General features: G+C 36.1%; 1 protein-coding gene across 1 annotated transcript; it reads left to right on the forward strand.

Annotated features, from left to right (window-relative positions):
• The first annotated feature begins 7,556 nt into the window (after positions 1 to 7,556).
• LOC107017563 lies at positions 7,557 to 8,239 on the forward strand. Its single transcript, XM_015217733.1, has 2 exons — positions 7,557 to 7,854; positions 8,205 to 8,239. Exons 1-2 carry the CDS (start codon positions 7,557 to 7,559, stop codon positions 8,237 to 8,239), a joined length of 333 nt encoding a protein of 110 aa, XP_015073219.1.
• Positions 8,240 to 25,881: the final 17,642 nt, after the last annotated feature.

Raw genomic sequence — 25,881 nt, forward strand, 5'->3', positions numbered from 1 at the left:
AGCAACACACGTAGCCGGACCAAGGTGCGGAGTGAAATTTTCTAGATGCCGGACCAAGGATTTAGAAATACATAACTTATCACTTTGCATGCAAGATACTAGGAAAGAATTGTTATAGTTAGACTTATCAAGTTATGAACCTGTGGGGAACACGTAAACCCTAGTTACTTTGATTAATTGATTAAACTCCAACATTCGAAGCTGTTAGTTGTCTCCTTTTATTTCGCTAGTTATTTTCATTTATTTTGGAATAGAAACCCCCCTTTTTATCATTTTATTCTTTCCAAGGAAGTAATTGACTGAACAATAGTAATAATAGATTGAGGTTAAGTCTAAACTATTTTCCTCATGGGAACGATCCCGACCTCACTAGTTGGGTTATTTACTTGACACGACCGCTTTACTTCTTATTTGAGAAGTAAGTTTGAGCGTATCAGTTATATGGACTAAATCAAGCTCCTCGTGCCTGGTTTCTCAAGCTCAAAACATTTCTCCTATCGCATGGTTATACTTGTTGTTACTCTGACTCATCCTTGTTTGTCCATCATACTCCTTTCTCCACTACCTACCTCTTAGTTTATGTGAACGACATCATCATAACGGGTAGTGATCCCTCTTATATACCCTCATTCACCCAATCTCTTGATCTCGAGTTCTCTTTAAAAGACCTTGGTAATCTCTCATTTTTCTTGGGTATTGAAGTTAGTCGTGTCGGATCTGGGATGCATCTCTCTCAAACTAGCTACATTCGAGATTTACTCACTCGAACAAAAATGACAGATTACAAGCTTTCTCCTTCTCCAGCGGACACCACATTTCAGTTGTCCAAACATGGTGAAACCTTTGATGATCCATCATTATTTAGGAGCGTTGTCGGCGCTCTTCAGTATGTGACCATTACGCGGCCAGAGATCTCCTTCTCGATTAGTCGTGTTTGCCAATACATGCAGAATCCTACATTGGATCATTGGAAAGCCGTGAAACAGATCCTTCGCTATCTCAAAGGCTCCCTTACGCATGGTATCTCCATGACTCCATCCACTTCATCTACTATAAATGTCTACTGTGATGCAGGGTGGGTTGCTGATCCTGATGATCGTCGTTCTCATCAAGGCTTTGCTGTATATTATGGTCCTAATCTAATCAGTTGGTCCTCATGGAAGAAAAAGGTAGTAGCTTGGTCCACCACTAAAGCTGAATATTGTGGCATTGCATTTGCCGCATCACAAGTATCTAGGATAGCTAGTTTGATCAAGGAACTCTGTTGCCTTGTCCTTGTCCTCCAGTGATATTTTGTGATTAACATCAGTGCCATTTATCTCACTGCCAATCCTGTCTTTCATCAAAGGTCGAGGCATATTGAAATTGATTATCACTTTGTTTGCGAAAAAGTTGCTCGTGGCCAGCTTTGTGTTAAATACATTCCTTCCATTGATCAAACTGCTGATGTTTTCACTAAAGCTCTAAGCTCCCCTCGTTATGCTTATATACGATCAAAGCTCACTGTCTCCAACCCCGACATGTGCTTGCCGGGGGGTGTTAGATGACAATAAATCCTTTTTGGCTGGAATGTAGGATTCCTCTATAGATATTATAATAAGTCTTTTATGGAAACTCAAATCCTCTATTGATTAGGATAACTCTTTTCTATTTGTATTCAAACTTTATCATGTACATCATCAACATATATATATATATATAATGGCAGCCTTGGTCACCTGCAGCAGTGACCAAGTTTCTGTCCTCTTCTTACGTTTTAGTTTGGTATCAGAGAGCCAATTTTTTTTTTCTTTCCGCCACCATGGACAACTCCAACCAGTCCATCGCCGCTGCCGTTCAGCCACATTCATCCTCTTCCACACATCTCTCCATAACTGACTCCAACTCCCAAACAATTGCCCTTCCCGGCCTTCCGATAAAACTTGATCGCGAAAATTATTACCTTTGGCAATCTACCGTATATTCTGCCTTTGAAGCCTTTGATTTGGAGGGTCATCTTGATGGAACTAATGCTCCATCCGCCACTATCTTAACCACTACTCAGGGCACCTCTGCATCCACAACAAATCCAGCCTTCACGGCTTGNTATATATATATTATGGCACCCTTGGTCACTGCAGAAAAAGACCAAGTTTTGACCTCTTCTTTTACGTTTTTAATTTCCCACGTGGACACATTACTATATAAAATGTTGCAACATTTATGATGCCCACGTATAAACATATATACCTTACCTTTAAAATACAGTATTAAATAGTGTGGGGGTAAAAGGTCCTTTTTAAAGTTTGGTAGCGTAACAATAATTTCGGCCAAAGTTGAAGTATTTTTCAAAACATTTTCCCTATTTCATTTAGATCTAAATTAGATATTTTTTAATCGTATTTTATTGAATTAATTTTATAAGATTTGAGAACTACAAAAGTAGAGTCACAGTTTAAAAAAGCAAATAGAATAAATTTACAAAATGAAAAAATATGTCTTTTTTTAATTTTAATTTTAATAAATAAATAAACTAATGATTTTATTAGTATATCTATTTGTTGCATTTTATTAGCATATATTTATAATTATTTATAGTGATATCTTTCCAAAAACCAAAAAAATAATAATAATAAAACAAATAATAATAATAATAATAATCATATTATATAGTATATATATATAAAGAAAAACATTAAACCCGACGACGTGGCGCCCTTACAATGCAGAAGTTTCTTTAATTTTTTAATATTTACACAAATAACCTTCCCCTCCTCTCCCTAAACCCTGCATACATGGGTTTTAATACTTCAAATGACGACTATTGCGAATGTGAATAAATCAAACAACACTACTCTTTCCAAACATTGCCTCGCCTCGTATCGACTATTCCAAAAACAAGTCGCCTAATGAAACTTCTCTCAGAAACTGTTGTCTCTGTCTAACCTCTAATCTAAAACAGTGTGTCTTCTCCTAACGGGTGCAAAACTCTTTTTGGCTTCAACTTCTATATAATGACTTTCTCGCTCCATACACCCATATTCACAATCACACCTCTCTGGCTTCCTTCAAAGAAGACACAAATCTTCTTCTTTGATCCACTAATTCTTCTACACATATGGATTATTCACAAATACTTCTTTCAATTACTTAATACCACTTTGTTCGATAGTTTATTAGGGACGCATTTACAAAATGACAGAAATAGGGAACTTTGGTACATGCAGTAATCTAAAAAATTAAGTTGAGTGAAGGCTCATGATCATTATCAGAAACTTTAAAGTCTCTGAAAGTATGGGTGAATACAGATCAGTAATGTCTGATGTTAAAATTACTTTCTCGCGGATAACGGTCATACAAAAACTATAGGATGCATGTGTTCAGATCGCTGTGAATGACTTCCAATTCATTCAACAAAATATGATTCGTTCAAGGCTCAACAACAACACCTTCCTATCAAGTATACTTATTTCACATCATTAATTTGGAGCACATTCATATGTACTTAATATTTTTTCTTTTGAACTTGTTGATGTGGTCGGATGCTTATGTGAAAAGGTGCTAATGAGAGTGTCGGTTTCAAGTTGAAAAAATGCAATATACACATTATTACTAATCTGTAATACATGAATCTCATCTAATTTACACTTATGTTTATTAACCCCAAATAACAAGCATAATAACCGATTTAGTATTGTTTCAACGAAATCTAACATTTTATACACTAATACATTATATTGTATGTTCAGCGCGGACAGGTCTGCCAAAGCAAAAATAACTTTTTGGGAGGAATACGGGGAAGGATTCTACCCCTACTTATTTTATCGAGTCCGAACCGTACATTATTATTGTTACGGCAACAATCGTAAAATAATTCAGAGGTGACTACTATTTGAGATCATATCAGTTTTGTACCCTATTAACATTCCTCATCGTACCATTGAATGTTTTCTATTTTATTATAGGTGAAATTATTTTTTCATCACCGCAACAATCTAAAGACATGTTAATCTTTTAATGTACGACATCACCTTCTTGCTTCAGAAGTTTACAACCACACCTGTTCATATACAAACAATTGAGAGTGCTAATGGAAGAAACATAACAATTGAGGAAGTAATATTTCAAAATCGGATGACTGTTACAGAATTTCTTGATTCGGACAGGAATAACGACATAGAGGTCAATGCCTTATGAACCGTTCATACCTTATGAAAATTAAAACAAATCCACAACCTTCTAATGCAATGTTATGTGATTAATTTTGCCTTCAATTGTGAGCTCAAATCATTGAATTATATAACTTCTTTGATTGGTATTATATGACATGCAACTTATGCAACAAATAAATAGAATCTACAGATGTAATCTACACATGTCACAAGTGCAGGAAAAAGTGTGACTTCCCGTTGGTTAGGTATGAAAATTGTTGAGAAAGTATCAAAGGCTTACTGTTAGACCAATACTAGTAATCTTGACAAATACAGGTATAAAATACACATTAACTTAAAAGACAATGGTGGAAAGATTACCTTAGTCCTTTTTTATGGGGTTGCAGAAAAGTTTCTTGATACTTTTGCTTCTAAGTTAGTTAATACATTGTCCAAAAGTGATACTCATGTACCATCACAAATTGAGAAACTCTGGCGGCAAGGAGTTTGTATTCAAACTAAAATTGATCAACTACAATTTAAAATAGGGGTTGAAAAACTATACCATTGCAAAAGTGTACGTGCCGCATGAAGAATTGAAATAGCAACACCGCCTTACCAAAGAGAATAAGGTGATATCCTATATTCTCATACATTTAACACGTATTTCATTTATGCATACAATATGATCTCCAAATCAATCTGTTGAACATAATCCTGTTTTAACAAGTAGAATGCATTAAAAAATACATGAAACACATAATGAAAGGTATGCGACATTCACACGTGCAGAATGTAGGAGGTTTACACACAGATAAACTAAAAGACTGATGATGAAAGGGAGAGTACTTCCAATTGCAAAATAATAGTTTATGCAAGAAAGTTGAAGAAGCAAAGAAAGCGTATCATAGACAACAACAAAGATAGTGATGAAGACACCAAAAATTTGAAAAAGTAGAGTCTTATAACCTATTTAATATGACCATAATATTATTTTTATAATCAAGTAGTGTTTAGATTGGTTGTTAGGATACTATAGATTTATAATTACAATTCATGATGATTTTGTAGCAAATGTTGTACATGTATGTAATCATAGGGTATTATGTTTCCTCAACTATAACTAAAATCCGCATTACTAAATCCGGGTGCATTTTATATATATTTATTTCTTCTCTCTATTTTTACAAGTCTACCTTTTAATGAGCAAGTTAATTTGTGATATAAACAATTTCTTCAATTGTATTACATTTCTTGTAACTTATGCTACAAGAAATTTCAATATTCAAAATGGTTCCTACAGATGCTTAAAGTGCATATACAATGTCACTTTTCGTTGGTTAGGTAAGTGAACAATAAAGAATGAAGTGATAGCTTAATTTCTAATGAACACTAATATTTTACGCCCGCCTAGCTTTAACATACAAATTAAGGTCAAGGATACTGCTGATTCGATTACTTTGGTCTATGCCCATTTTGATTTTAAAGTTAATATGCTACCTCCAGTTACTCAAGAGGGTGTTAGTTACTCATTCAACTACATTTTAAAAAAATTTAACGTCTAACATATTATAATGATGTATTATATATGTGTCATAAAAAATATGCATTTTTCTACGTACAATTGAATGACAATGCCGCTCTGTTGTCAGTAGTTTCTGGATAGTGATAAATTATCTAAAATAATTTTAATACCTTATCAGAGTAATTTAAAAGAAGAAAAGGGCCCTTACGAATTTGTCTACCAATTAATACATTGAAATATCAAGAATATTTTAGCCTCCTGTTAAAAAAGAAGACTTAAAAAATGAAATTACTTTTTAGTTCCGTTATTCAAGGAATGTTAGGAATTCACAAAGCGAACTTTAACAGTCACAAAGAAGCGTATGTGACTCCACATAAAAAAATTTGATGCGAGCACATACAAAAAAAGTGCGCACTTGAAAAAGGTGAATGTCTTAATTCCTTGTAAATTTATCGAATGAATAAAATTGATAATCGTATGTGACAAGATTAGCTTAGCTTAATTAGTTAGTTAGTTAGTTAGGCACTGTTCATTCAAGTAATTAGTTAGTTAGATAGGAATTTACAATTTTGTATTTTTCCAGAAATTAGTTGAAGTTGTTAGGTCTGTTTGTTCTCTATTAATGTGTATATATACACATCTACATTGTATTAATTGAGCTAAGTTTTTCAATTCTCAATATCATCTTCTTCTCCTCTGATTGTTGGTGAGAGGTCAACCTCCATTAATGGAGGAAGGCAACTGTTTCTAAGCCTACATTACTGGTTTTGTCATGGTATCAGAGCAAGGTTGCTCACACTAGATCTCTTGATCTATTCGTCAATCAATCCATCGATTTCTCCTTCAATCTATCCATCGATTTCTTTTGTTTTTTTGTTTGTTTGTTGCTAATTCATCGTAAATTTGCAAATTGAATTTTTTTCCTTCTGCATCTACACTATTTTTTTTGTTGATGTACTCTCTGTTGATCTCACCATTGTTATTCTGGTTTCAATTTGTTATTATTCACAATCATTTTATCCATGGGTGATGCTTCAGCTGACTTGAATACTAATAACTCTTCAAAATGACCAGATTTCGATAGTCCTTTCTATCTGCATCCCTCTGAAAATGCAGGTTCTACTTTGCTTCCTGCTGTTTTTTATGGAACTAGCTACAAGTCATGGAGACGAGCAGTTCTTAGGGCCTTGTCTGTTAAAAATAAACTGGATTCATTAATGGCAAAATTCTGAAACCAAATCCTACGGATCCATCCTTCATGCAGTGCGAAAGATGCGACGATATGGTGACATCTTGGATCTTAAATTCTCTCTCCCCAGAACTGCGAGATAGCTTTTAGTACGTTAATAATGCCAAGGAACTTTGGGAGGAATCAGAGGATCGTTATGACAAGACTAATGGATGCAAATTATATCAACTGCAGAAGGAAATAAATGACTTGGTGCAGGGCACTTTGGATGTTACTGGTTACTATACTAAGATGAATAAACTATGGGAGGAAATGAATACTATTGATGTTAATTCACAGTGTAGTTGTGTGTGTACTTGTGGAGGAAAAGTAAAAATGCATAAGGCTGAACAAGACAAAAGACTCATACATATTCTGATGGGTCTAAATGAGATGTACACTGTTGTACGGGGAACATTCTCATGATGTCTACTTTGCCTACAATGGCACAGGCATTTGCCATTTTATCACAAGAGGAAAGGCAGAGGGAAATGAAGCCCCTAAATCACATGGTTTTGGAGTCTACCTCACTGAATGTTTCTATGTCACCTCGAAACAATGCAGGGTTCAACACTAATTTAAGTTCTCACAGAGGAAGTACAAGTAGAGGTACTGGTAGTTCCAACAACACTAATACTTTTAGGGGAAACTCTAGCACTGGACACAGATCAATATGTCCTGTGAATACTGCAAACGAACTGGGCACACCAAAGACAAGTGCTACAAACTCCATGGTTATCCAACCAACACAAGGACCCCAAGAGGAAGAGGTAAAGGATTTGCAGCAAATGCGCATACTTCTGAAGGTGATGGAAGCCAATGTGAAGAAAATTTTGAGCATGGAAAACAAGTGCCATTGAATCTGTCCAAAAGCCAGTATAAACAACTACTCAACCTACTTGGAACTCTGCAGGTTGGAAATGGAGCTGATTGCTCAAGCAGTATGTCAAGTGGAGCTGCACGCCTAGCAGGTATAATTGCTTGATATTCTTCTATTAATAAGATAGGTGATTTGTCATGTAAATGTGATAAATTGACTGTTGGCTCTTGGATCATTGATTCAGGGGCATCTCACTATATGACTTACACAAAAGACAATCTCATAAACCTTAAAACTCTGCCTTATCCTTTCTTAATCACCTTACCCAATGGATACAAAGTTAAAGTGGCTGAAATTGGTGATGTTTGTTTGAATTCAACACTAACTCTGTATAAAGTATTGTTTATACCTAGATTCAAGTTCAACTTAATATCAGTTCATTGCTTAGCTGTTCAACTCAAAGGAATAGTTAGTTTTAACAGTGTGTCTTGCTTACTGCACGGCCCTTCTCTGAAGAGTCCACTGGCACTTGGTAAGGCAAAGAATGATTTGTATTTCTTCTGTCCAAAGTGTCACATTTCACCTATAAATGGTAATGTTGTTTTTCATCAAAAGTGTCAACCAATTTCTCTTCTTAACTACTGTAAAAAGGTTTCAGTTGGAAATGAATGTAAAGATTCACCACCAAGTGTAAGATACTCTCATATAATCAATAAAGAAGCTTGTTCTATTGATCATGTTTCATGTTCAGCTATTAATTTTTCTCTCAGTCAAGACAATGAATTCTTATGGAATGCTAGATTAGGACATGTGCCTTTGGTAAAGATGAAGAACATATCTACCATTCCTTTAAATTTTTCCAACAAACAACCTTTCACTTGTACAATTTTTCCAATGGCCAAACAGACTAGAATGCCATTCCCAGAAAGTATCACTGCAACTAGTTCAATATTTGAGTTGTTACATATTGATTTATGGGGACCATATAATGTACCAACACATGATGGATATCACTACTTCTTAACCATGGTGGATGATTACAGTAGAGCAACTTTGACACAACTTCTTAGGTGTAAAAGTAATGCACTTCATACTATAAAAGCCTTCATATCCCTCATAGAAAACAAGTTTCGTACCAGATTGAAAACTATTAGGTCTGATAATGGCCTGGAATTCTCAAGCACTGAGGCAACTTTTTTCTTTCAAGAAAAAGGCATAATACATCAAAAATCATGTCCTTACACACCACAACAAAATGGGGTAGTGGAAAGGAAACACAAGTACCATCTTGAGACAACAAGGGCAATCTTGTTTCAATCAAAAATGCGCATGAGATATTGGGGAGAATGTGTCCTAACTGCCACTTATTTGATCAACAGATTGACTACAAAGCTACTACAAGACAAATCCCCATATGAACTGTTATACCAAAAGAAATCAACCTATTCTTATCTTAGAAATTTTGGTTGTCTTTGTTTTCCAACTACCTTGAAAACCCATAAAGACAAATTTGAACCAAGAAATATACCTCACATCTTCATTAGATATCCTTTCAATACAAAAGGGTACAAGGTCTTAAATTTGGCTACCAAAAGAATTCATGTGTCTAGAGATGTTTTTTTCTATGAAACTATTTTTCGTTTTGTTATTGCTCCTGTTGGTTCCAGTTTTAATTCTGTGTTACAATTTCTTGTACATCATTCTGATAAGTTGCCTTGCATGTCTAGTAAAACAAATACTTTTGTTAATGGTGAAATATTGAATTTTCACACACTGGATGAAGTCACTTATGATCAAGTTCCCATGCCTGAAAATGCACCTATCACTGAACTACAACATCTTCTATAATTGAACCTACAACCATCACTGAACCGACAACATCTCCTATCATTGAACCTACAACATCTCCAATTGAACCAAATGTTCCTGTCCTTGATGATGTACCTTTTGCACCTAGAAGAACAACTAGGTCTTTTCACCCTCCAAGCTACTTAAAAGATTACAATTACTCATTACCCAAGTTACATCTTTCTCCACCCATAAATGATGTTTTTGATTCTCAACACTCACTCACATCATTCACAACTCACCCTGATCATGTATGTTTCTCTACACTATGTCCTGATAGTCAGCAGTTAATTCATAATGTTTCACATGATATTGAACCTACATCTTATGAAGAGGCAATTCTTAATCCAGCCTGGCAAGCAGCAATGACACAGGAATTTGATGCATTGTATGCCAATAATACTTGGGAGTTCGTTAAATTGCCCAAAGGAAAGAATGTTATTGGGTGTAAATGGGTGTATAAGATTAAACACAAGGCAGATGGTAGCATAGAAAGGTTCAAAGCTATACTAGTGGTGAAAGGGTACACTCAACAAGCTGGAATAGACTACAATGAAACTTTTTCACCTGTGGTCAAGATGGACCACAGTCAGAACTCTGATTTCCTTGGCAGTTAAGAAGGGTTGGAACTTGTACCAATTGGAGGTAAATAATGCCTTCCTTCATGGTGATTTGAATGAGGAGGTATAAATGACATTACCCCACGCCTGGCAGTGGACAGTAGTGACATGGTTTGCAAATTGAAGAAGTCATTATATGGTTTAAAACAAGCCAGCAGACAATGGTATGTAAAGCTGGCCAACAGTCTTTGTTCAAAAGGTTACATTCATTCAGACAGTGATTATTCACTGTTTTATAAGAAGAATGGAAACTCTTTAGTGTTTGTGGTTGTATATGTTAATGATATTATCTTGACTAGTACTGATATAAAGGAGATTGATTCTTTGAAAGCTTTCTTACATGAGAAATTCAGAATAAAAGATTTAGGAAGACTGCATTATTTTCTTGGCTTAGAAATATTGTATAGACAGGATGGTGTCCTCATTTCACAGAGAAAGTTCACTCTTGATCTCCTGAAGGAGTTTGATTCTATGCATTATAAGCCTACCACCTCACCATTGGACTCTACTGAGAAACTGAAACTCACAGAAGGCACACTTTTATCAGATCCTACTCACTACAGAAAACTAGTAGGCGAGCTTAATTTTCTTACTAACACAAGGATGGACATAGCATATAGTGTCCAGCACCTTAGTCAAGTCGTGCATTCTCCTAGAGAGCCTCATTTGAAGGCAGCTTATCATGTACTCAGATACCTACAACGTGATCCTACTTTAGGAGTTTTTATCTCTAATAAATTTTATCTCACTATCAATGCTTTTTGTGACTCAGATTGGGCCTCTTGTTCTGATTCAAGGAAGTCTGTGAGTGCTTATTTGGTTCTCATGGGTTAGCCCTATAAGTTGGAAGTCTAAGAAGCAACCCACAGTGTCACTATCATCAGCAGAAGCAGAATACAGAGCTATGAGACAAGTAGTGGGTATGGCTGGAAAGGTTACTTGGTGAAGTGTTTCTTACCTATACATGTTTTTTGTGATAGCCAAGCAGCAGTGCACATTGCTAAGAACCAAGTGTTTCATGAGAGAACTAAACACATAGAGGTTGATTGTCATTTTGTCAGGACAAAGTTGTAGCAAGGACTGATTACACTTCAATATATTCCTACAGATTCACAGTTGGCTGATGTTTTCACTAAAGCCTTAACTGGGGTCAAACATACTAGTTTATTGAACAAGTTGTCTGTAAGTAACTCACCTCCAACTTGAGGGGGGGGTGACAAGATTACCTTAGCTTAATTAGTTAGTTAGTTAGTTAGGCACAGTTCATTCAAGTAATTAGTTAGTTAGTTAGTTAGGAATTTACAGTTTTGTATTTTCCAGATTTTAGTTGAAGTTGTTAGGTCTGTTAGTTCTCTATTAATGTGTATATATACACATCTACACTGTATCGATTGAGCTAAGTTTTTCAATTCTCAATATCATCTTCTTCTCCTCTGATTGTTGGTGAGAGCTCAACCTCCATTAATGGAGGAAGACAACTATTTCCCAACCTACATTGCTGGTTTTGTCAGTATGCACCATCGCTAGTAGTTGCACTTGGTAATAAAAAATATGACCAATTCAACCAATCGTTCGATTCATGTGTAACGTTCTACTTGAAATTCATTACAAAAAAAATGCATGTATATGTCAATTTTGGTTATTATATTCTTTTGTGTACGCTAAATGCTCCTTAAATTCGACTATATGTTCCATCATATAAACTTGCTTGCATCGCTAGGGTAATATAAAATAGATTGGTCTATAACCCACACATAACAACGATAAACTGAATGAATTTAATTGCTTGCAAAAAATAGAAAAAACCAACTTTTCATTTCACTGAAATAAAATAAAAACACTGCTACAGAAATGTAGCATAATTGGAAAATATCGAACCATATGGTCCGTTCCATTAACCAACCATATTAATTTCAAGTCAAACAACATGAGTGTTTACTGCCTTAATGGACTATTAAACACCGACACACCGAAAGGGTGTGTCCTTTCGCACACTTAATCCATGCTGCTTCCAATTGGTATAAAATCACTAAAAAATACTTTCTTCAAAGGTCAATTCAAATATTATCCACCAACTTTGCCTTGATGCATGTTTCGTTTCCATTATTGCAATTCTATACATAATTTTTTCCTTCATTATTAAAAAGATGGACAGATACGGGAGAAGAGGAAATAGAGGTCAAATCTCTGTCCATTACTCTGGCAACTACGTCGGCTAATAATAATTCAACTACAACAACCTGATAAATCAAGAGACACATTGGCCAGAAATCTTACCAACAGAAATTGATAACATAAATTCAACCACATGACATCATCGGAAAGGAGGACAATATGAGGGAGTGGTGTTTACTATGTTGTACACAATATATATGTGAGATCCAAATACAAAGCAATACACTCTGCCTCCATTTACAATAACCACATAGGGGAGTCAAGGTAAAGTTCCACACCATAAACAAATATACTATAAAATGACTGGAAAACACGAGCGATCAACGTGGCCAATCACGCCTATATTACATTCACATGTTCAAAGAGACGAATTAATGCCATACCAAAATAAAGTTACCATTACAAAACATTAAAGTTTAATACCTTTACAACGTGATATTAATAGACAGACTACAATCCATTATACATATTATCTAATTCACCTTTTATAAATAGTAGGTTATCAAACAATCGGGGTTAGCACATACCTGGATATTAGCGGATCATGGGTACAAACATAATAGATTTGATTACAAACACTATTAAGGCAAATTGTGGGTCTACAAATATTCTCACCGACGTTAAGAAACTACAACAACTTCTGCCTCGGTTAGAAAGCCAACACAGGATGTTCTAAAATACGTGAAGAGTCATACATTAACAGCGAACTGCAACTGAAACATAGAGGAATTACTAAATATTAGAAAATTTCTGCCCAAGTATGCACGCTTGAAGCAAAAGCTTACATTAGTTTACAGGAAATACAAAGAAACAAGTGTATATGGTTGTACATATTGTTAAAATCATGGAAAAAGAGATGAAGCAGACAAAAAATCAACCATACAATTTCAACAACAAATACATGATACGTTTCAATTCACACATATATTCCGCCACAGAAGGCCCAAACAGTTTAATTATATACTACTTACTGCATATGAATACATTGAAATGTTCATAAAGGACGTTGAGAAATGATGACACACATTCTCATATCTACCAATCCACTGACTACTTACTTACAAGCGACTACTCTGATGATCGATACTTTTAGTAACAATATTGTCAAAATTACTTTTCGGAGGAACAAGTTAACCCGTAGGATTTCGATTATTGAGGAATATGAAGGCGTCTCAATTCAAAGTCTTCCCAAGATAATCAACAAAAGTGATTATTCACCAGCGTACAAGTACATTTCGAATACCTTGAACAGCGCACATAATACATAGACACCTAATTGTGTAGTGGGTAAGAAACTCCACTATTTGTGCATACATAGTTATACTCACTATCAACAATTTTCTATGGCAGGTGAATACAAGAGAACTTGGAATTTAGGCCCTCCATCGTATAACTGTCAATATCGTGGGGTTATTCTATGGTACGTAGAACTGACAAATAAAAGTACAAATACACAAACGAAATTCGCAATATGTTGCATGGAAGATCGTGTCATCTACCATTGATGACTCAATCACTACCCTACCTTCAATATCTCTTAGGCTCTGAATCTGGGAAAATGGGTATAGACTTCAGGAAAAATATCAGGGTGTACAATTTCATGTTCGCAATTACTTTTGTGGGAGGTTGAGTGGACAGATCAATCAATCGTACAAAAGGTCCTTCTGTATTCAGAGTCAGTGGTCAAAATTATCATCATATTGGCTTTTGATTACGATTATCAGAAATTGGGAAGAAGTCACAATTGGCGCAACTATATATATATATATATATATATATATAGTACTGATCATGAAATGCATAATAGGATGAATATTATAATGCATGAAGAAGTTGAAATAGACATTGTTCAGGAAATATCTCGAATGCTAGACGAGCATAATATTTTGGTAAAATCATTTTGTATGGCAAGAGATAGTGTTAGCGGAAACGTGAAACTAAAGAACAAGGAAGAACAACAATATTTAACGTGGTTCGGATCAAAATGATCCTACGTCCACCAAAGAACAACTGCACCAATATTTATTTCACTATACAAAGAATATAAGTGAAATACTACAAGAGAGAGAACACAATGCCTTAGAAGGTGAGAAGGCAAGTGAAAGGATGATTTGAAAATGAATTAAGAGCTACCTATTTATAGGAATAAATTCATCCTATTGATGTCATCCATGACATCACTATGTGTCAAAATTGTCAAGGTTAAGATAGCAAACCATTTTATGGTTTGCCTAACTTTCACCTACCAAGATACAATCTTTGACTTGTATTTTGTACTAATTATCTTCCTACCAAATATTCATATTAATTCATCTTCCATTTAGTTTGATTCCACAAGAACCAAAACCAACTCTTTCAATCTCCACCTTGGTTTGTGTTCCAAGCATGCGTATAAACAACTCCGGCCAAAACTTCTAAGCTTACTGGGCAATCCCATTGTAAGAAACAAGAAGAATCAAACCTTTGTTGAACATACCAGCTCCACCTAGCAGTTGTTCTCTTAGAGTTGCATCATACTCCCGCCAAGTCCTTGCAGTGTGCAAACTTGGCAAGCGGGACTATTTTGGTCAACATGTCTGCAGCGTTATCGTCTGTGATAACCTTCTCAACCTTGATAGCTCCCTTTTCTACGACATCTCGAATAAAATGAAATCTGACATCAATGTGTTTGGTGCGCTCATGAAATCTTTGATTTTTAATCAAATGAATAGCACTTTGACTATCACATTTTAGAATTGATTTAAGCTGAGCTGAACTCAATTCTGCCACCAAACCTTTCAACCAGATAGCTTTTTTCACTGCCTCCGTTGCTGCCATATATTCTGCCTCTGTTGTAGACAAAGCGACAATCGAGTGTAAAGTCGATTTCCAACTAACGGCACTGCCAACGAGAGTAAAGATGTATCCAGTTGTGGACCTCCTTCGATCAAGATCCCCTGCATAGTCAGAATCAACATAACCGAGAATTGAAATACCTTCACTTTTCCGAAAGGTTAGGCCAACATCAGGAGCTCCTTTGAGATATCTCAATATCCACTTGACAGCTTCCCAATGCCTTTTTCCTGGATTTGCCATGTACTTGCTTACTACACTTACAGATTGGGCAATATCTGGACGTGTGCATACCATAGCATACATAATGCTACCAACTGCACTCGCATAAGGAACCTTTGACATATGCTCCACCTCATCCATAGATTGAGGCATTTGTAACTCTGAAAGCTTGAAATGAGAAGCTAAAGGTGTACTTACAGGCTTGCTCATATCCATATTGAATCTTTCAAGAACTTTTCGGATGTACCTCTTCTGAGAAAGATGTACAACACCATTTTCTCTTGAAATTTCCATTCCAAGGATTTTCTTTGCAACTCCTAGATCCTTCATGTCAAATTCCTTGCTCAACAGTTTCTTCAAAATATTTATCTCTGTGATGTTGTTAGCAGCAATAAGCATATCATCAACATACAACAAAAGATAAATCATAGAGTTACCAGACATCTTCTTGTGATACACACAACTATCAAATGCACTCCTCGAAAATCCATGTGTAGTCATGAATGCATCAAACCTCTTGTACCACTGTCTAGGGGATTGCTTCAAACCATACAAAGACTTCTTCAGTTGGCATACATGGTCTTCTTTTCCTTCAGCTAGGAAACCTTCAGGCTGATCCATATAGATTGTCTCTTCTAGATCACCATGTAAAAAAGCAGTTTTGACATCAAGCTGTTGAAGCTCTAAATCAAATTGTGCAACCAATGCTAGCAGCACGCGAATTGAGCTATGTTTCACGACTGGAGAAAAGATCTCATTGTAGTCAATTCCCTCCTTCTGACTGAAACCCTTTGCAACCAATCTCGCCTTGAACCTAGCAGCTTCCACTTCTGGAATACCTTCTTTCTTTTTGTAGACCCATTTGCATCCAACTGTCCTCATCCCCTTTGGCCTTTTAACTAAGACCCATGTCTCATTTCTGTGAAGAGACTCCATCTCTTCCATCATGGCCAACTGCCATTGTGCAGCATCTTTGCAAGAAGTTGCTTCAATATACGAAGAGGGCTCGAGATCCTTAATCTCTTCTTCTGCAGCTACGAACGCTTGTGCAATCAGATTTTCTTGCTCTATAAGACGTTCCGGTTTCCGTATCCGCCTTTTGTCCCTTCCCTTCGCAATTGTGTATGGTTCATTGGAAGCAAGTTCTTCTGCATCTTTTGACTCATCACTTTGAGTCTCTTGATCCCGTTTCTTGGTAAGCTCCACCGGTAGCTCCACCTGCTCGTTGTTCTCGTTTCTAGATAACTCCATAGAAACTTTACGAGGATCAAGTATAGAGGATTCATCAAAGGTAACATCTCTACTAACTACAAATTTGAGTAAAGACAAACACCATAGTTTGTACCCTTTTACTCCATCAACATACCCTACGAATATGGCCTTTTTAGCCCTTGGTTCAAGCTTACCTTCATTAACATGATAATAAGTTGGACACCCAAATATTCGCAAGTATGAATAGTTAGAGGGTTCACCTGACCAGACCTCATTCGGAGTCTTAAAGTCAATCGCTGATGCTGGAGACCGATTGACAATATGAGAAGCAGTATGAACTGCTTCAGCCCAAAATACTTTGGACATCTTAGCTTGTAAGAGCATACAACGAGCCTTCTCAAGAAGAGTTCTGTTCATTCTCTCGGCAACTCCATTCTGCTGTGGTGTGTGCCTGACCGTCTTATGCCTTGCGATCCCATGAACCTTGCAGAAATCATTGAACTCTTCACTGCAAAACTCCAAGCCATTGTCCGTGCGAAGATACTTGATTTTCCTCTCAATTTGATTTTCAACCAAAATCTTCCACTCTTTAAATGCTTCAAAAGCATCACCTTTTGTCTTCAGGAAACGCACCCAAACCTTTCGTGAAAAATCATCAATGAATGTGAGAAGATACCTCTTTCCTCCCTTTGATGGAAGCTTAGAGGGACCCCATAAATCTGAATGGATGTAGTCTAGCACCCCTCCCGTCTTGTGCTTGCCAGTGCTGAAGCTGACCTTTTTCTGCTTCCCTAAGACGCAGTGCTCACAAAATTCAAGTGTGCTGATCTTCTCACCATTCAAAAGGTTGCGGTTGCTCAACATCTCCAATCCTCGTGCGCTCATATGGCCTAGTCTCATGTGCCATAATTTTGCCTTGTCATCATTAGATAACTGCACTGTAGATGCATTTACAGAGCCAATAATGGTGCTTCCCGCAAGTGTGTAGAGGCCATCCTCCAGCTTGGCCTTCAACATGACTAAAGACCCTTTAGTCACTTTCATAGTTCCTCCTTCACTCATGTACTTATAGCCTTGTTTATCTAAAGTACCCAGGGAGATCAAATTCTTCTTTAGATCAGGAACATGACGGACTTCTGTAATAGTCCTCATGATTCCATCATGGCAGCGAACATGAACTGAACCAATGCCAACTATTTTACAAGTTGCATTATTGCCCATTAATACAGTTCCTCTGCTTGTTTCATAGCTGCTGAACCAATCTTTTCGGAATGTCATATGCAGAGTACAACCAGAGTCTAAGATCCATTTGTTGTCATAGACTCCATTATTGCATGATGTTGTTAGTACATAATCATCATCATTATCATGTACTTTCTCAACAATGGATGCACTCGCCTTTTCTTTGGACTTCGACATAGGGCAATCTCGTTCAAAGTGCCCCTTCTTGTGACAGCCCCAACACTCCGCATTCTTTTTGTTCACACGAGACTTTGATCTGTACTTCGATTTGCTCCTTCCCTTTTGGCTAGTACGACCTCTTACAAAGAGTCCACTAGCTTCGTCACTTTTGTCTCCTTCAAAATGCATCCGCACATCACAAGAGTTTAGTGCTTGCCGCACTTGCTCAAGTTTAATAGGTTGTTTGCTATACATCATTGAATTCTCAATATCACGATATTTTGAAGTCAATGAAAATAGTAAAGAACATGCAAGTGTCTCCTCGTCCTTTTTAATTCCAGCAGTTTGTAAGTCCATCACAAGTTTATTGAACGCATCTAGATGGTCTTGCAACAAAGTACCTGAATCCATCTTAAATGTATGAAGACGCCGTTGTAACAACATCCTTGTTGTCACTGACTGGTCCTGGTAAAGCCCTTCCAGCTTTTCCCATAACTCTTTGGCCGTCTCTTCGGTACTTGTACTCACTTCACAAAGTACGTTAGGTGCAAGGGACAGTTGGATTGCACTCAATGCATCTCCTTCAATCTTTTCTTTGTCGGAATCCGATATCTTATCGGGGTACTTTCCGTCAATAGCATGGATTGAACCTTCCCTCCGCAGTAACGCTATCATCTGGATTTTCCAGATATTGAAGTTGTTGCGCCCACTAAATCTATCAATTTCAAACTTCATGGAACTCATTTTTTTTTTACTTGTTCTTCCTTTTCTACTACAATGTATTTGGAACTACAGAAAACCAAAGTAATCCTTTTCTGATGTGGAAGTTCAGACTGTGCTGCAACCACAGAGCATACTCAGACAGAACCTTGCTCTGATACCAATTGTTAGCGGAAACGTGAAACTAAAGAACAAGGAAGAACAACAATATTTAACGTGGTTCGGATCAAAATGATCCTACGTCCACCAAAGAACAACTGCACCAATATTTATTTCACTATACAAAGAATATAAGTGAAATACTACAAGAGAGAGAACACAATGCCTTAAAAGGTGAGAAGGCAAGTGAAAGGATGATTTGAAAATGAATTAAGAGCTACCTATTTATAGGAATAAATTCATCCTATTGATGTCATCCATGACATCACTATGTGTCAAAATTGTCAAGGTTAAGATAGCAAACCATTTTATGGTTTGCCTAACTTTCACCTACCAAGATACAATCTTTGACTTGTATTTTGTACTAATTATCTTCCTACCAAATATTCATATTAATTCATCTTCCATTTAGTTTGATTCCACAAGAACCAAAACCAACTCTTTCAGATAGATATAGATAAGAACAACAAATAGAGTTTTGCATGCATCTGCTATCAGAACGAATCAACGATGGACGTCAATAAAACATACCAACGACTTCAAAGTAATTGGATTGATCATTAGATGCTAACTTTCAGCGCGATCGATGTTATTGCAAAACACCGCAAGAATGGAATTTAAAGGGTCACCAATTTACACTGAAGTTTCATGTCAATGACATACCCATTAATACACCCATATACATAGGATATATATAGGCTGGAAATAGGACTGGTTTCTGAAACCACAAAACTTACACACGAGAAAACTTGACAATGAAGCAGTTTTATGCATATCGCCTACAACAACGGCTTAATGAGGGCCACACTCTTCTTCAAGCTAGTAAACTACCACAACAGTACATTGTGCATGGTTATATGACAATTGAAAAAGAACGATTTAGATATATACGAAATAATCAACCAAAACTTAAGGTTGATCTTTTTGGTGGCTTGATGAATACAAAGAAAGAGTTTTTAAGATGAAGTTGGCCCAACTAATGCAACATATTAAAAAGGATAAGCCATTTGGGACAGTAATTGAGAGTAAGTTCTGACTATCAAATTCTCTTACATACCTTTCTACTTAATCACACTATTTGCATCATCCAAAAAATGTATTACTATCTCACAATATAGATAAATTTATTAGTGCGAACTAAGACAAGAAAATTACGCCCTCTAATAGTTAGGTGCAAGACCTACTAAATCAGAACTGGGACGAGGGTTAATTACTAAAAAAAAAAACTCATCTAATACATAATATACGATACTCACAGACAAGGTTGAACAACATAACACAAACAAAAAAGAAAAACAAATGAAATTAAGTCGTACTTTAGTGTTTTCATTACAATAAATAAGTGCAGGCTGAATAATACGAAAAGATAGTGGGCCCAACACTTATTAACCAACCAAAATCATCCCCAAAAGCTAAAATTAAATTATCAATCATAATAAACACTAATTCATGGTATCGTTCAACTTATTAAATTCGGTAACAGTGGTATTATGAATAACATGAAATTCTTTGCTATGGACTTTACTTGTCTGAGAAAATTAGAATACTTTGTTAAATAATTTCAAAAGAAACAAACAATATGAAATCAAAACAATACACAGTTCTAGGTTGTGATAAAAATAGTATAAAAATAAGCTCTGCCATGCACGTCAACACTTAACAAAAAATTGTACTAATGTGAATGACCTACATTCAAAGATGACGACAGATTTATAACGTACAATGACATCATACACGTTTGAATTGCCTGAATACATTATTTAGGCCAATAGTATTAACTCATGTATCTATAAATGAGTATATACCTCCACTAATGCTACTACCTAACATGATAATTTCGAGCATTAGGCAAGCATTAAATGGGCAACAATATCCTAACCCTAGATACTAATCATTTTGCAGGTATATATACAATTGAGTTTCAGAAAAGAGGTTTGACACATACAATTGAGTTTCAGAAAAGAGGTTTGAAACATGCACATATATTGCTCTTCCTTCATGAATCACAAAAAAAAAAATCCAACAGCAGAACATATTGATCGACTAATATCAGCTGAAATACTTGCTCTTGAAGAAGACCCAAATGGGTATAATTCAGTCAAGAATTTTATGATACACGGACCTTGTGGAGAATTGAATCCCCACTGCCCCTGTATGAGACATGGGAAGTGCACAAAGCATTTACCTAAGAAATACAATGATCAGCGAAATTTTGATTCAGATGAATTTCCTAGTTATAGGAGCCAAAACACAGGTATTGAAGTGAAGAAAAATGGAGTCAGTTTAGACAATTGATATATTGTTCCATACAACTGGGAACTTGCTTGTGCAATTTAATGCACATATAAATGTTAAAATTTGTAATTACTCAAGGTTGGGAAACTATCTATTCAAGTATGTAAATGAAGGATTTGATAGAGAAACAACAATAATACAATCATTCGAGACCAGAACAGACAACAATGAGATCAAAAAGTATCTGGATTGCAGATACATATCGACTATCGAAGCTTGCTGGAGGATTTTTCAATTTGACAAACATTACAGATAACCAGCATTTGAGTGACTACCATTCCATTTAAATGGACAAAACATCATAATATTTGAAGAATCAAGGCGAGCGAAAAACATATTGAGCATACCATATATTGAAAAAATATATTTACAGAATTGTTTGAAGCAAACAAACTGTACCCCGAAGCAAGAGAGATACCATATTCAGTGTTTCCTACGCATTGGTTATGGAATGGAAAACAAAAAAAAAGGACCAGGAGGCAAAAGTGATGGGCAATTGGTAAAATCTACTTTGCACATCCAGCAAGTGAAGAGCATTTTTATTTGCGTATGCTGCTTAATTTTATCAGAGGGTGCACTTCTTTGAAATAATTAGAAGAATTAATGGAGTAGATCATGAAACCTATGGAGAGCCTTGCTACGCATTAGGATTATTAGATGACAATAAGAAGTGAAATGACTGCTTGGCAGAGACCGCCCAATGGGCAAGTGGAAATGAATTGCAAAATCTCTTCATCACTATACTTAATCACTGCCAAATTTTTAATTCGCGTAAGCTTTGAAAAATAACTATAAAATTTATCATAAGATATCACATCGATGCAAAAAAGAAGAGATTAAGATTGAAAGATCTACAACTAAATGAAAAATAAATAGAAGCGTATAAACTGTTAGAAATTGAGAACATGCTTATAAAATGGGGAAGAAGTTTGAGATACATAAAAGGGATGCCACTACCATAATATATTAATGCACAATGTAGGAAATCACATGATCAATGAACATCTAGACTATGACAACGGCGAACTCAAAAAGATACACGACAAATCATTTACCTAGTTAAGTAGTTGTCAACTACCGACATACAGAGCAATAATATCATCCCTTGATAATGAAGAACATAGATTATTTTTTATACACAGACATGGTGGTACAGGCAAGACATTTCTATAGAATACGATTATTTCAAAGATCAGATTAGAATAATAAAAAAGTCCTCGCATTCACTATTTCAGGTATAGCAGTTAAACTGTTACCGAATGGCATGACTGCTCATTCGCAGTTTCATATTCCGCTAGACGTCACTCCAGAGTCAACATGTGACATAAAATAAGGCATCCAATTAGCGAAACTTCTAAATAAAACCTCTTTGATAATTTGGGATGAAGCACCAATGGCAAAAAAAATATTGTTTTGAAGCATTAGACAAAACCATAAGGAATATTCTCCGAAGTAGGTATTAAAATAGCTTAGACGGGCCTGGGGGACTAACAATCATATGTGGCGGTGATTTTAGACAAATACTACCAGTAATTCCAAAAGGAACAAGAGCAGACATTGTTGATGCATCATTAAACTCTTCATACTTGTGGTCCTACTTTTCTATTTTTGAACTGAAGAAAAATATGCGACGTACTTATGAGAAAGTGAAGGGTTGTGAAGACAAAAAAAAAATAGCAACTTTTGATAGATGGTTATTGGAGATTGGAGATGGATCTGTTTATGCAGATAAAAAAGATGGAACTCATTAAGCTACCACCTGATATATCCATTGCACCATCACACAATCATGTGGAATCAATTGTACATGCAGTAAAGACCCTACTTACTTGAAAGAAAAATCCATATGCACATCAAAAAATGAATGATGCATGATCTGAATGACAAAATTATGCAGATTATACTTGGGGAAGGAAGAACCTATAACAGCTCTGACAATGTGCGCAAAGCAACTGTGAGCACTAATGAGGAAGATATATTGTACCCAACCAAATTCCTGAACAACTTACAATTCTCAGGCACCCCTAATCATGACATACACTTAAAAGTAGGAGGTCCGATTATGCTTATTAGAAATCTAAATCAAATAGAAGGCCTCTGCAACAGTACAAGATTAATGATCACACATCTTGGAAAATGGTCTATTAGTGCTGACATCATATCTGATAAGAACATCGGCACTAGATTCAACATAACCAGAATTATCATGTCTCCAAATGAATCAAAGTGGTCATTCAACCTTGACAGACGTCAACCTCCTTTAGCAACCTTTTATGACATGACAATTAATAAGAATCAAGGACAAACTCTTCAGAGACTATGAGTAACGTATATCAATCTAATGCCGTCAGCTTTTAAAAAAATATAATATACCCTAAAACGTTACTGTGAAATACGTTTATACTAGTTTTGTAAAAATTTTAAAAAAATATATATATTTTGATTAATTACTTTATATATTGACTTAGTTTGATCAAAATCTTAATAATATATTATGACAAATCAGAGTACTCACTCAAAAACAAAAATATTAACCTATGATCAGGAGTGAGCTAATTAAAAAAAGTTACAATTTTCAACGCGGACGAGGACACCGAAGCCCATACATACCTTACAAATGGTATATACAAAGAAATCTTCCAATGTCCAACTCTTATGTGGAAAGACAGGTGTAGATACGGAATTTTTGACTGAACCTAAAATTGTACATCATTTTAGTATTTAAATATTTTGAATTTTTAAAATATTTTGACTCTATCTTATTTTATTATTTTATTTTTAAAATAATATAAAAACTATTAAAATAGAATTACACTTTAAGGTACAGTTTCTTTTTAATTTATTCAAACTTTTAATAGTAAACTACTGATTTAAATACTTTTTATCTAGCTATTTAATTGTTTCTTAGTTAATATTATTTTATATTTTATTTAACAACAAAAAATAAAAAACCTAAACCTACCCACTACTACACTAGCGCACTACCCCGTGTCACTCACACACCTCACACGACATACACCTATATTACCACAACAAAACACACCAAAAAGAAAAAGGTACAAAAAAGAGGAAAAAAAGTACACGTATACACAACCATCAGCCATCAAAAGGGACTATCGGTAGACTACTAAAAAAAACCACAACATTCAAAACTACTTCCCACAGACAACACAACAAAAAACATAAAAAGAAAAAAGACAACACACATTCACATAAAAAATTTATGGGTGTTTTAATCGAGCTTTGATTAAAAATTTTACGATATTTATTTTCTTCATTTTGAAGTATAACTTTGCCTTATTTTTTTAATTTATTTATGGAATTTGACGTAATTCTTTGATAAGTTTTCTTACAATTTGCTTCGTTCATATAATCTAATAGAAATGAAAATTGGGTGGAGTGTTATATATTTATTTAATGCATGATCATAGTTTTAAATGGTGTTTATTTTTATTTATTAAATTTTATTCTTTAGCCGTTATTTCTTAAAATAAACAGGTTGTAATGGTGTTTTGTCTTTTAATAACAGATAGTATTAAATATATAGTATAAAATAATATTAGTATTTACTGTGTACTAATCCTAGTCCTATTAGGATTAGTACTCCTTAATCCTAGTCCTATTAGGATTAGTACTCCTTCCTATATCTCCTATATATATCTCCCATGTATTCCCTTAACACTTCAATACAATCAATATTCCTTCATGGTATCAAGAGCCAGAAAACGTAGATCTTCTTTTCTCTAGGTTTTTTTTTCCCTCTCTTTAGGGCACCGATCGTTCCCTCTCTTCTCTTGGGCGGCGGCAGCCATGACAACCGAGGTGGATCCTCTCGATTCACTTCCTTCTGGCGTTAAACTCCTTCTCAGGCATCTTCATGCCCTGATTCCCGAAAAATTATCAGACATAAATTACCCTACATGGAAAATCACCGTTCTTACAACCCTTGAGGCCAATTACCTTCTCAAATACGTCGATGGAAGCACAGAACCGCCGCCGGCAGTCATCACCGCCACGGACAAATCAGAAAAAACCAATCCGGCCCATGCCGCCTGGAAAGCCGTGGATGGCCAGATCCGATCATGTTTGATTGCGGTCATCTCTCCCACGGTTCAGAAACACGTCCGATCCTACACAACTGCTTCAGCCCTGTGGACGGCCCTCGCAACACGCTATGCATCAATTTCCCACTCTCATATTTTTCAATTGCGTGATCGTCTCCACACAATTACCAAAGGCACGAAAACTATGGCGGAGTATTTAGACGAGGTCTCCACCATCATCACAGCCCTCGACACCGTGAACGAAATCATTCCCGAAAAAGATCTCGTCATGTGCGTCGTTCGGGGGCTCCCATCAGCTTACTCCTCCATTAAACAGGCGGTTCGCATCAGTCCAACGCCCGTTGACCTGGCTACTCTCTCCTCGTGGCTAAAAAGTGAAGAAATCAACGTGGATCTGGAGAGCAAACTTCTTCTCCGAGAAGCCGCTGTTATGGAGCCGGCCACCGCCCTCACCGCAAGCCAGAACTATCGCGGGGGGCGTGGTGGCGGCCGGCAGGGGAGCCGCGGCGGCTACGGCAGAAACAGCGGAGGCCGCGGGCGCGGCGGTCGGCAGGGCAGTCGTCCGCCGTACGACGGTCAGCAGCACGGCAGCAACAACAGCCTGCACTCCTTCGGCAGCGGCGGGCAGTC

The sequence above is a fragment of the Solanum pennellii genome, chromosome 4, assembly GCF_001406875.1.
Source record: "Solanum pennellii chromosome 4, SPENNV200".
NCBI lineage: Eukaryota > Viridiplantae > Streptophyta > Magnoliopsida > Solanales > Solanaceae > Solanum > Solanum pennellii.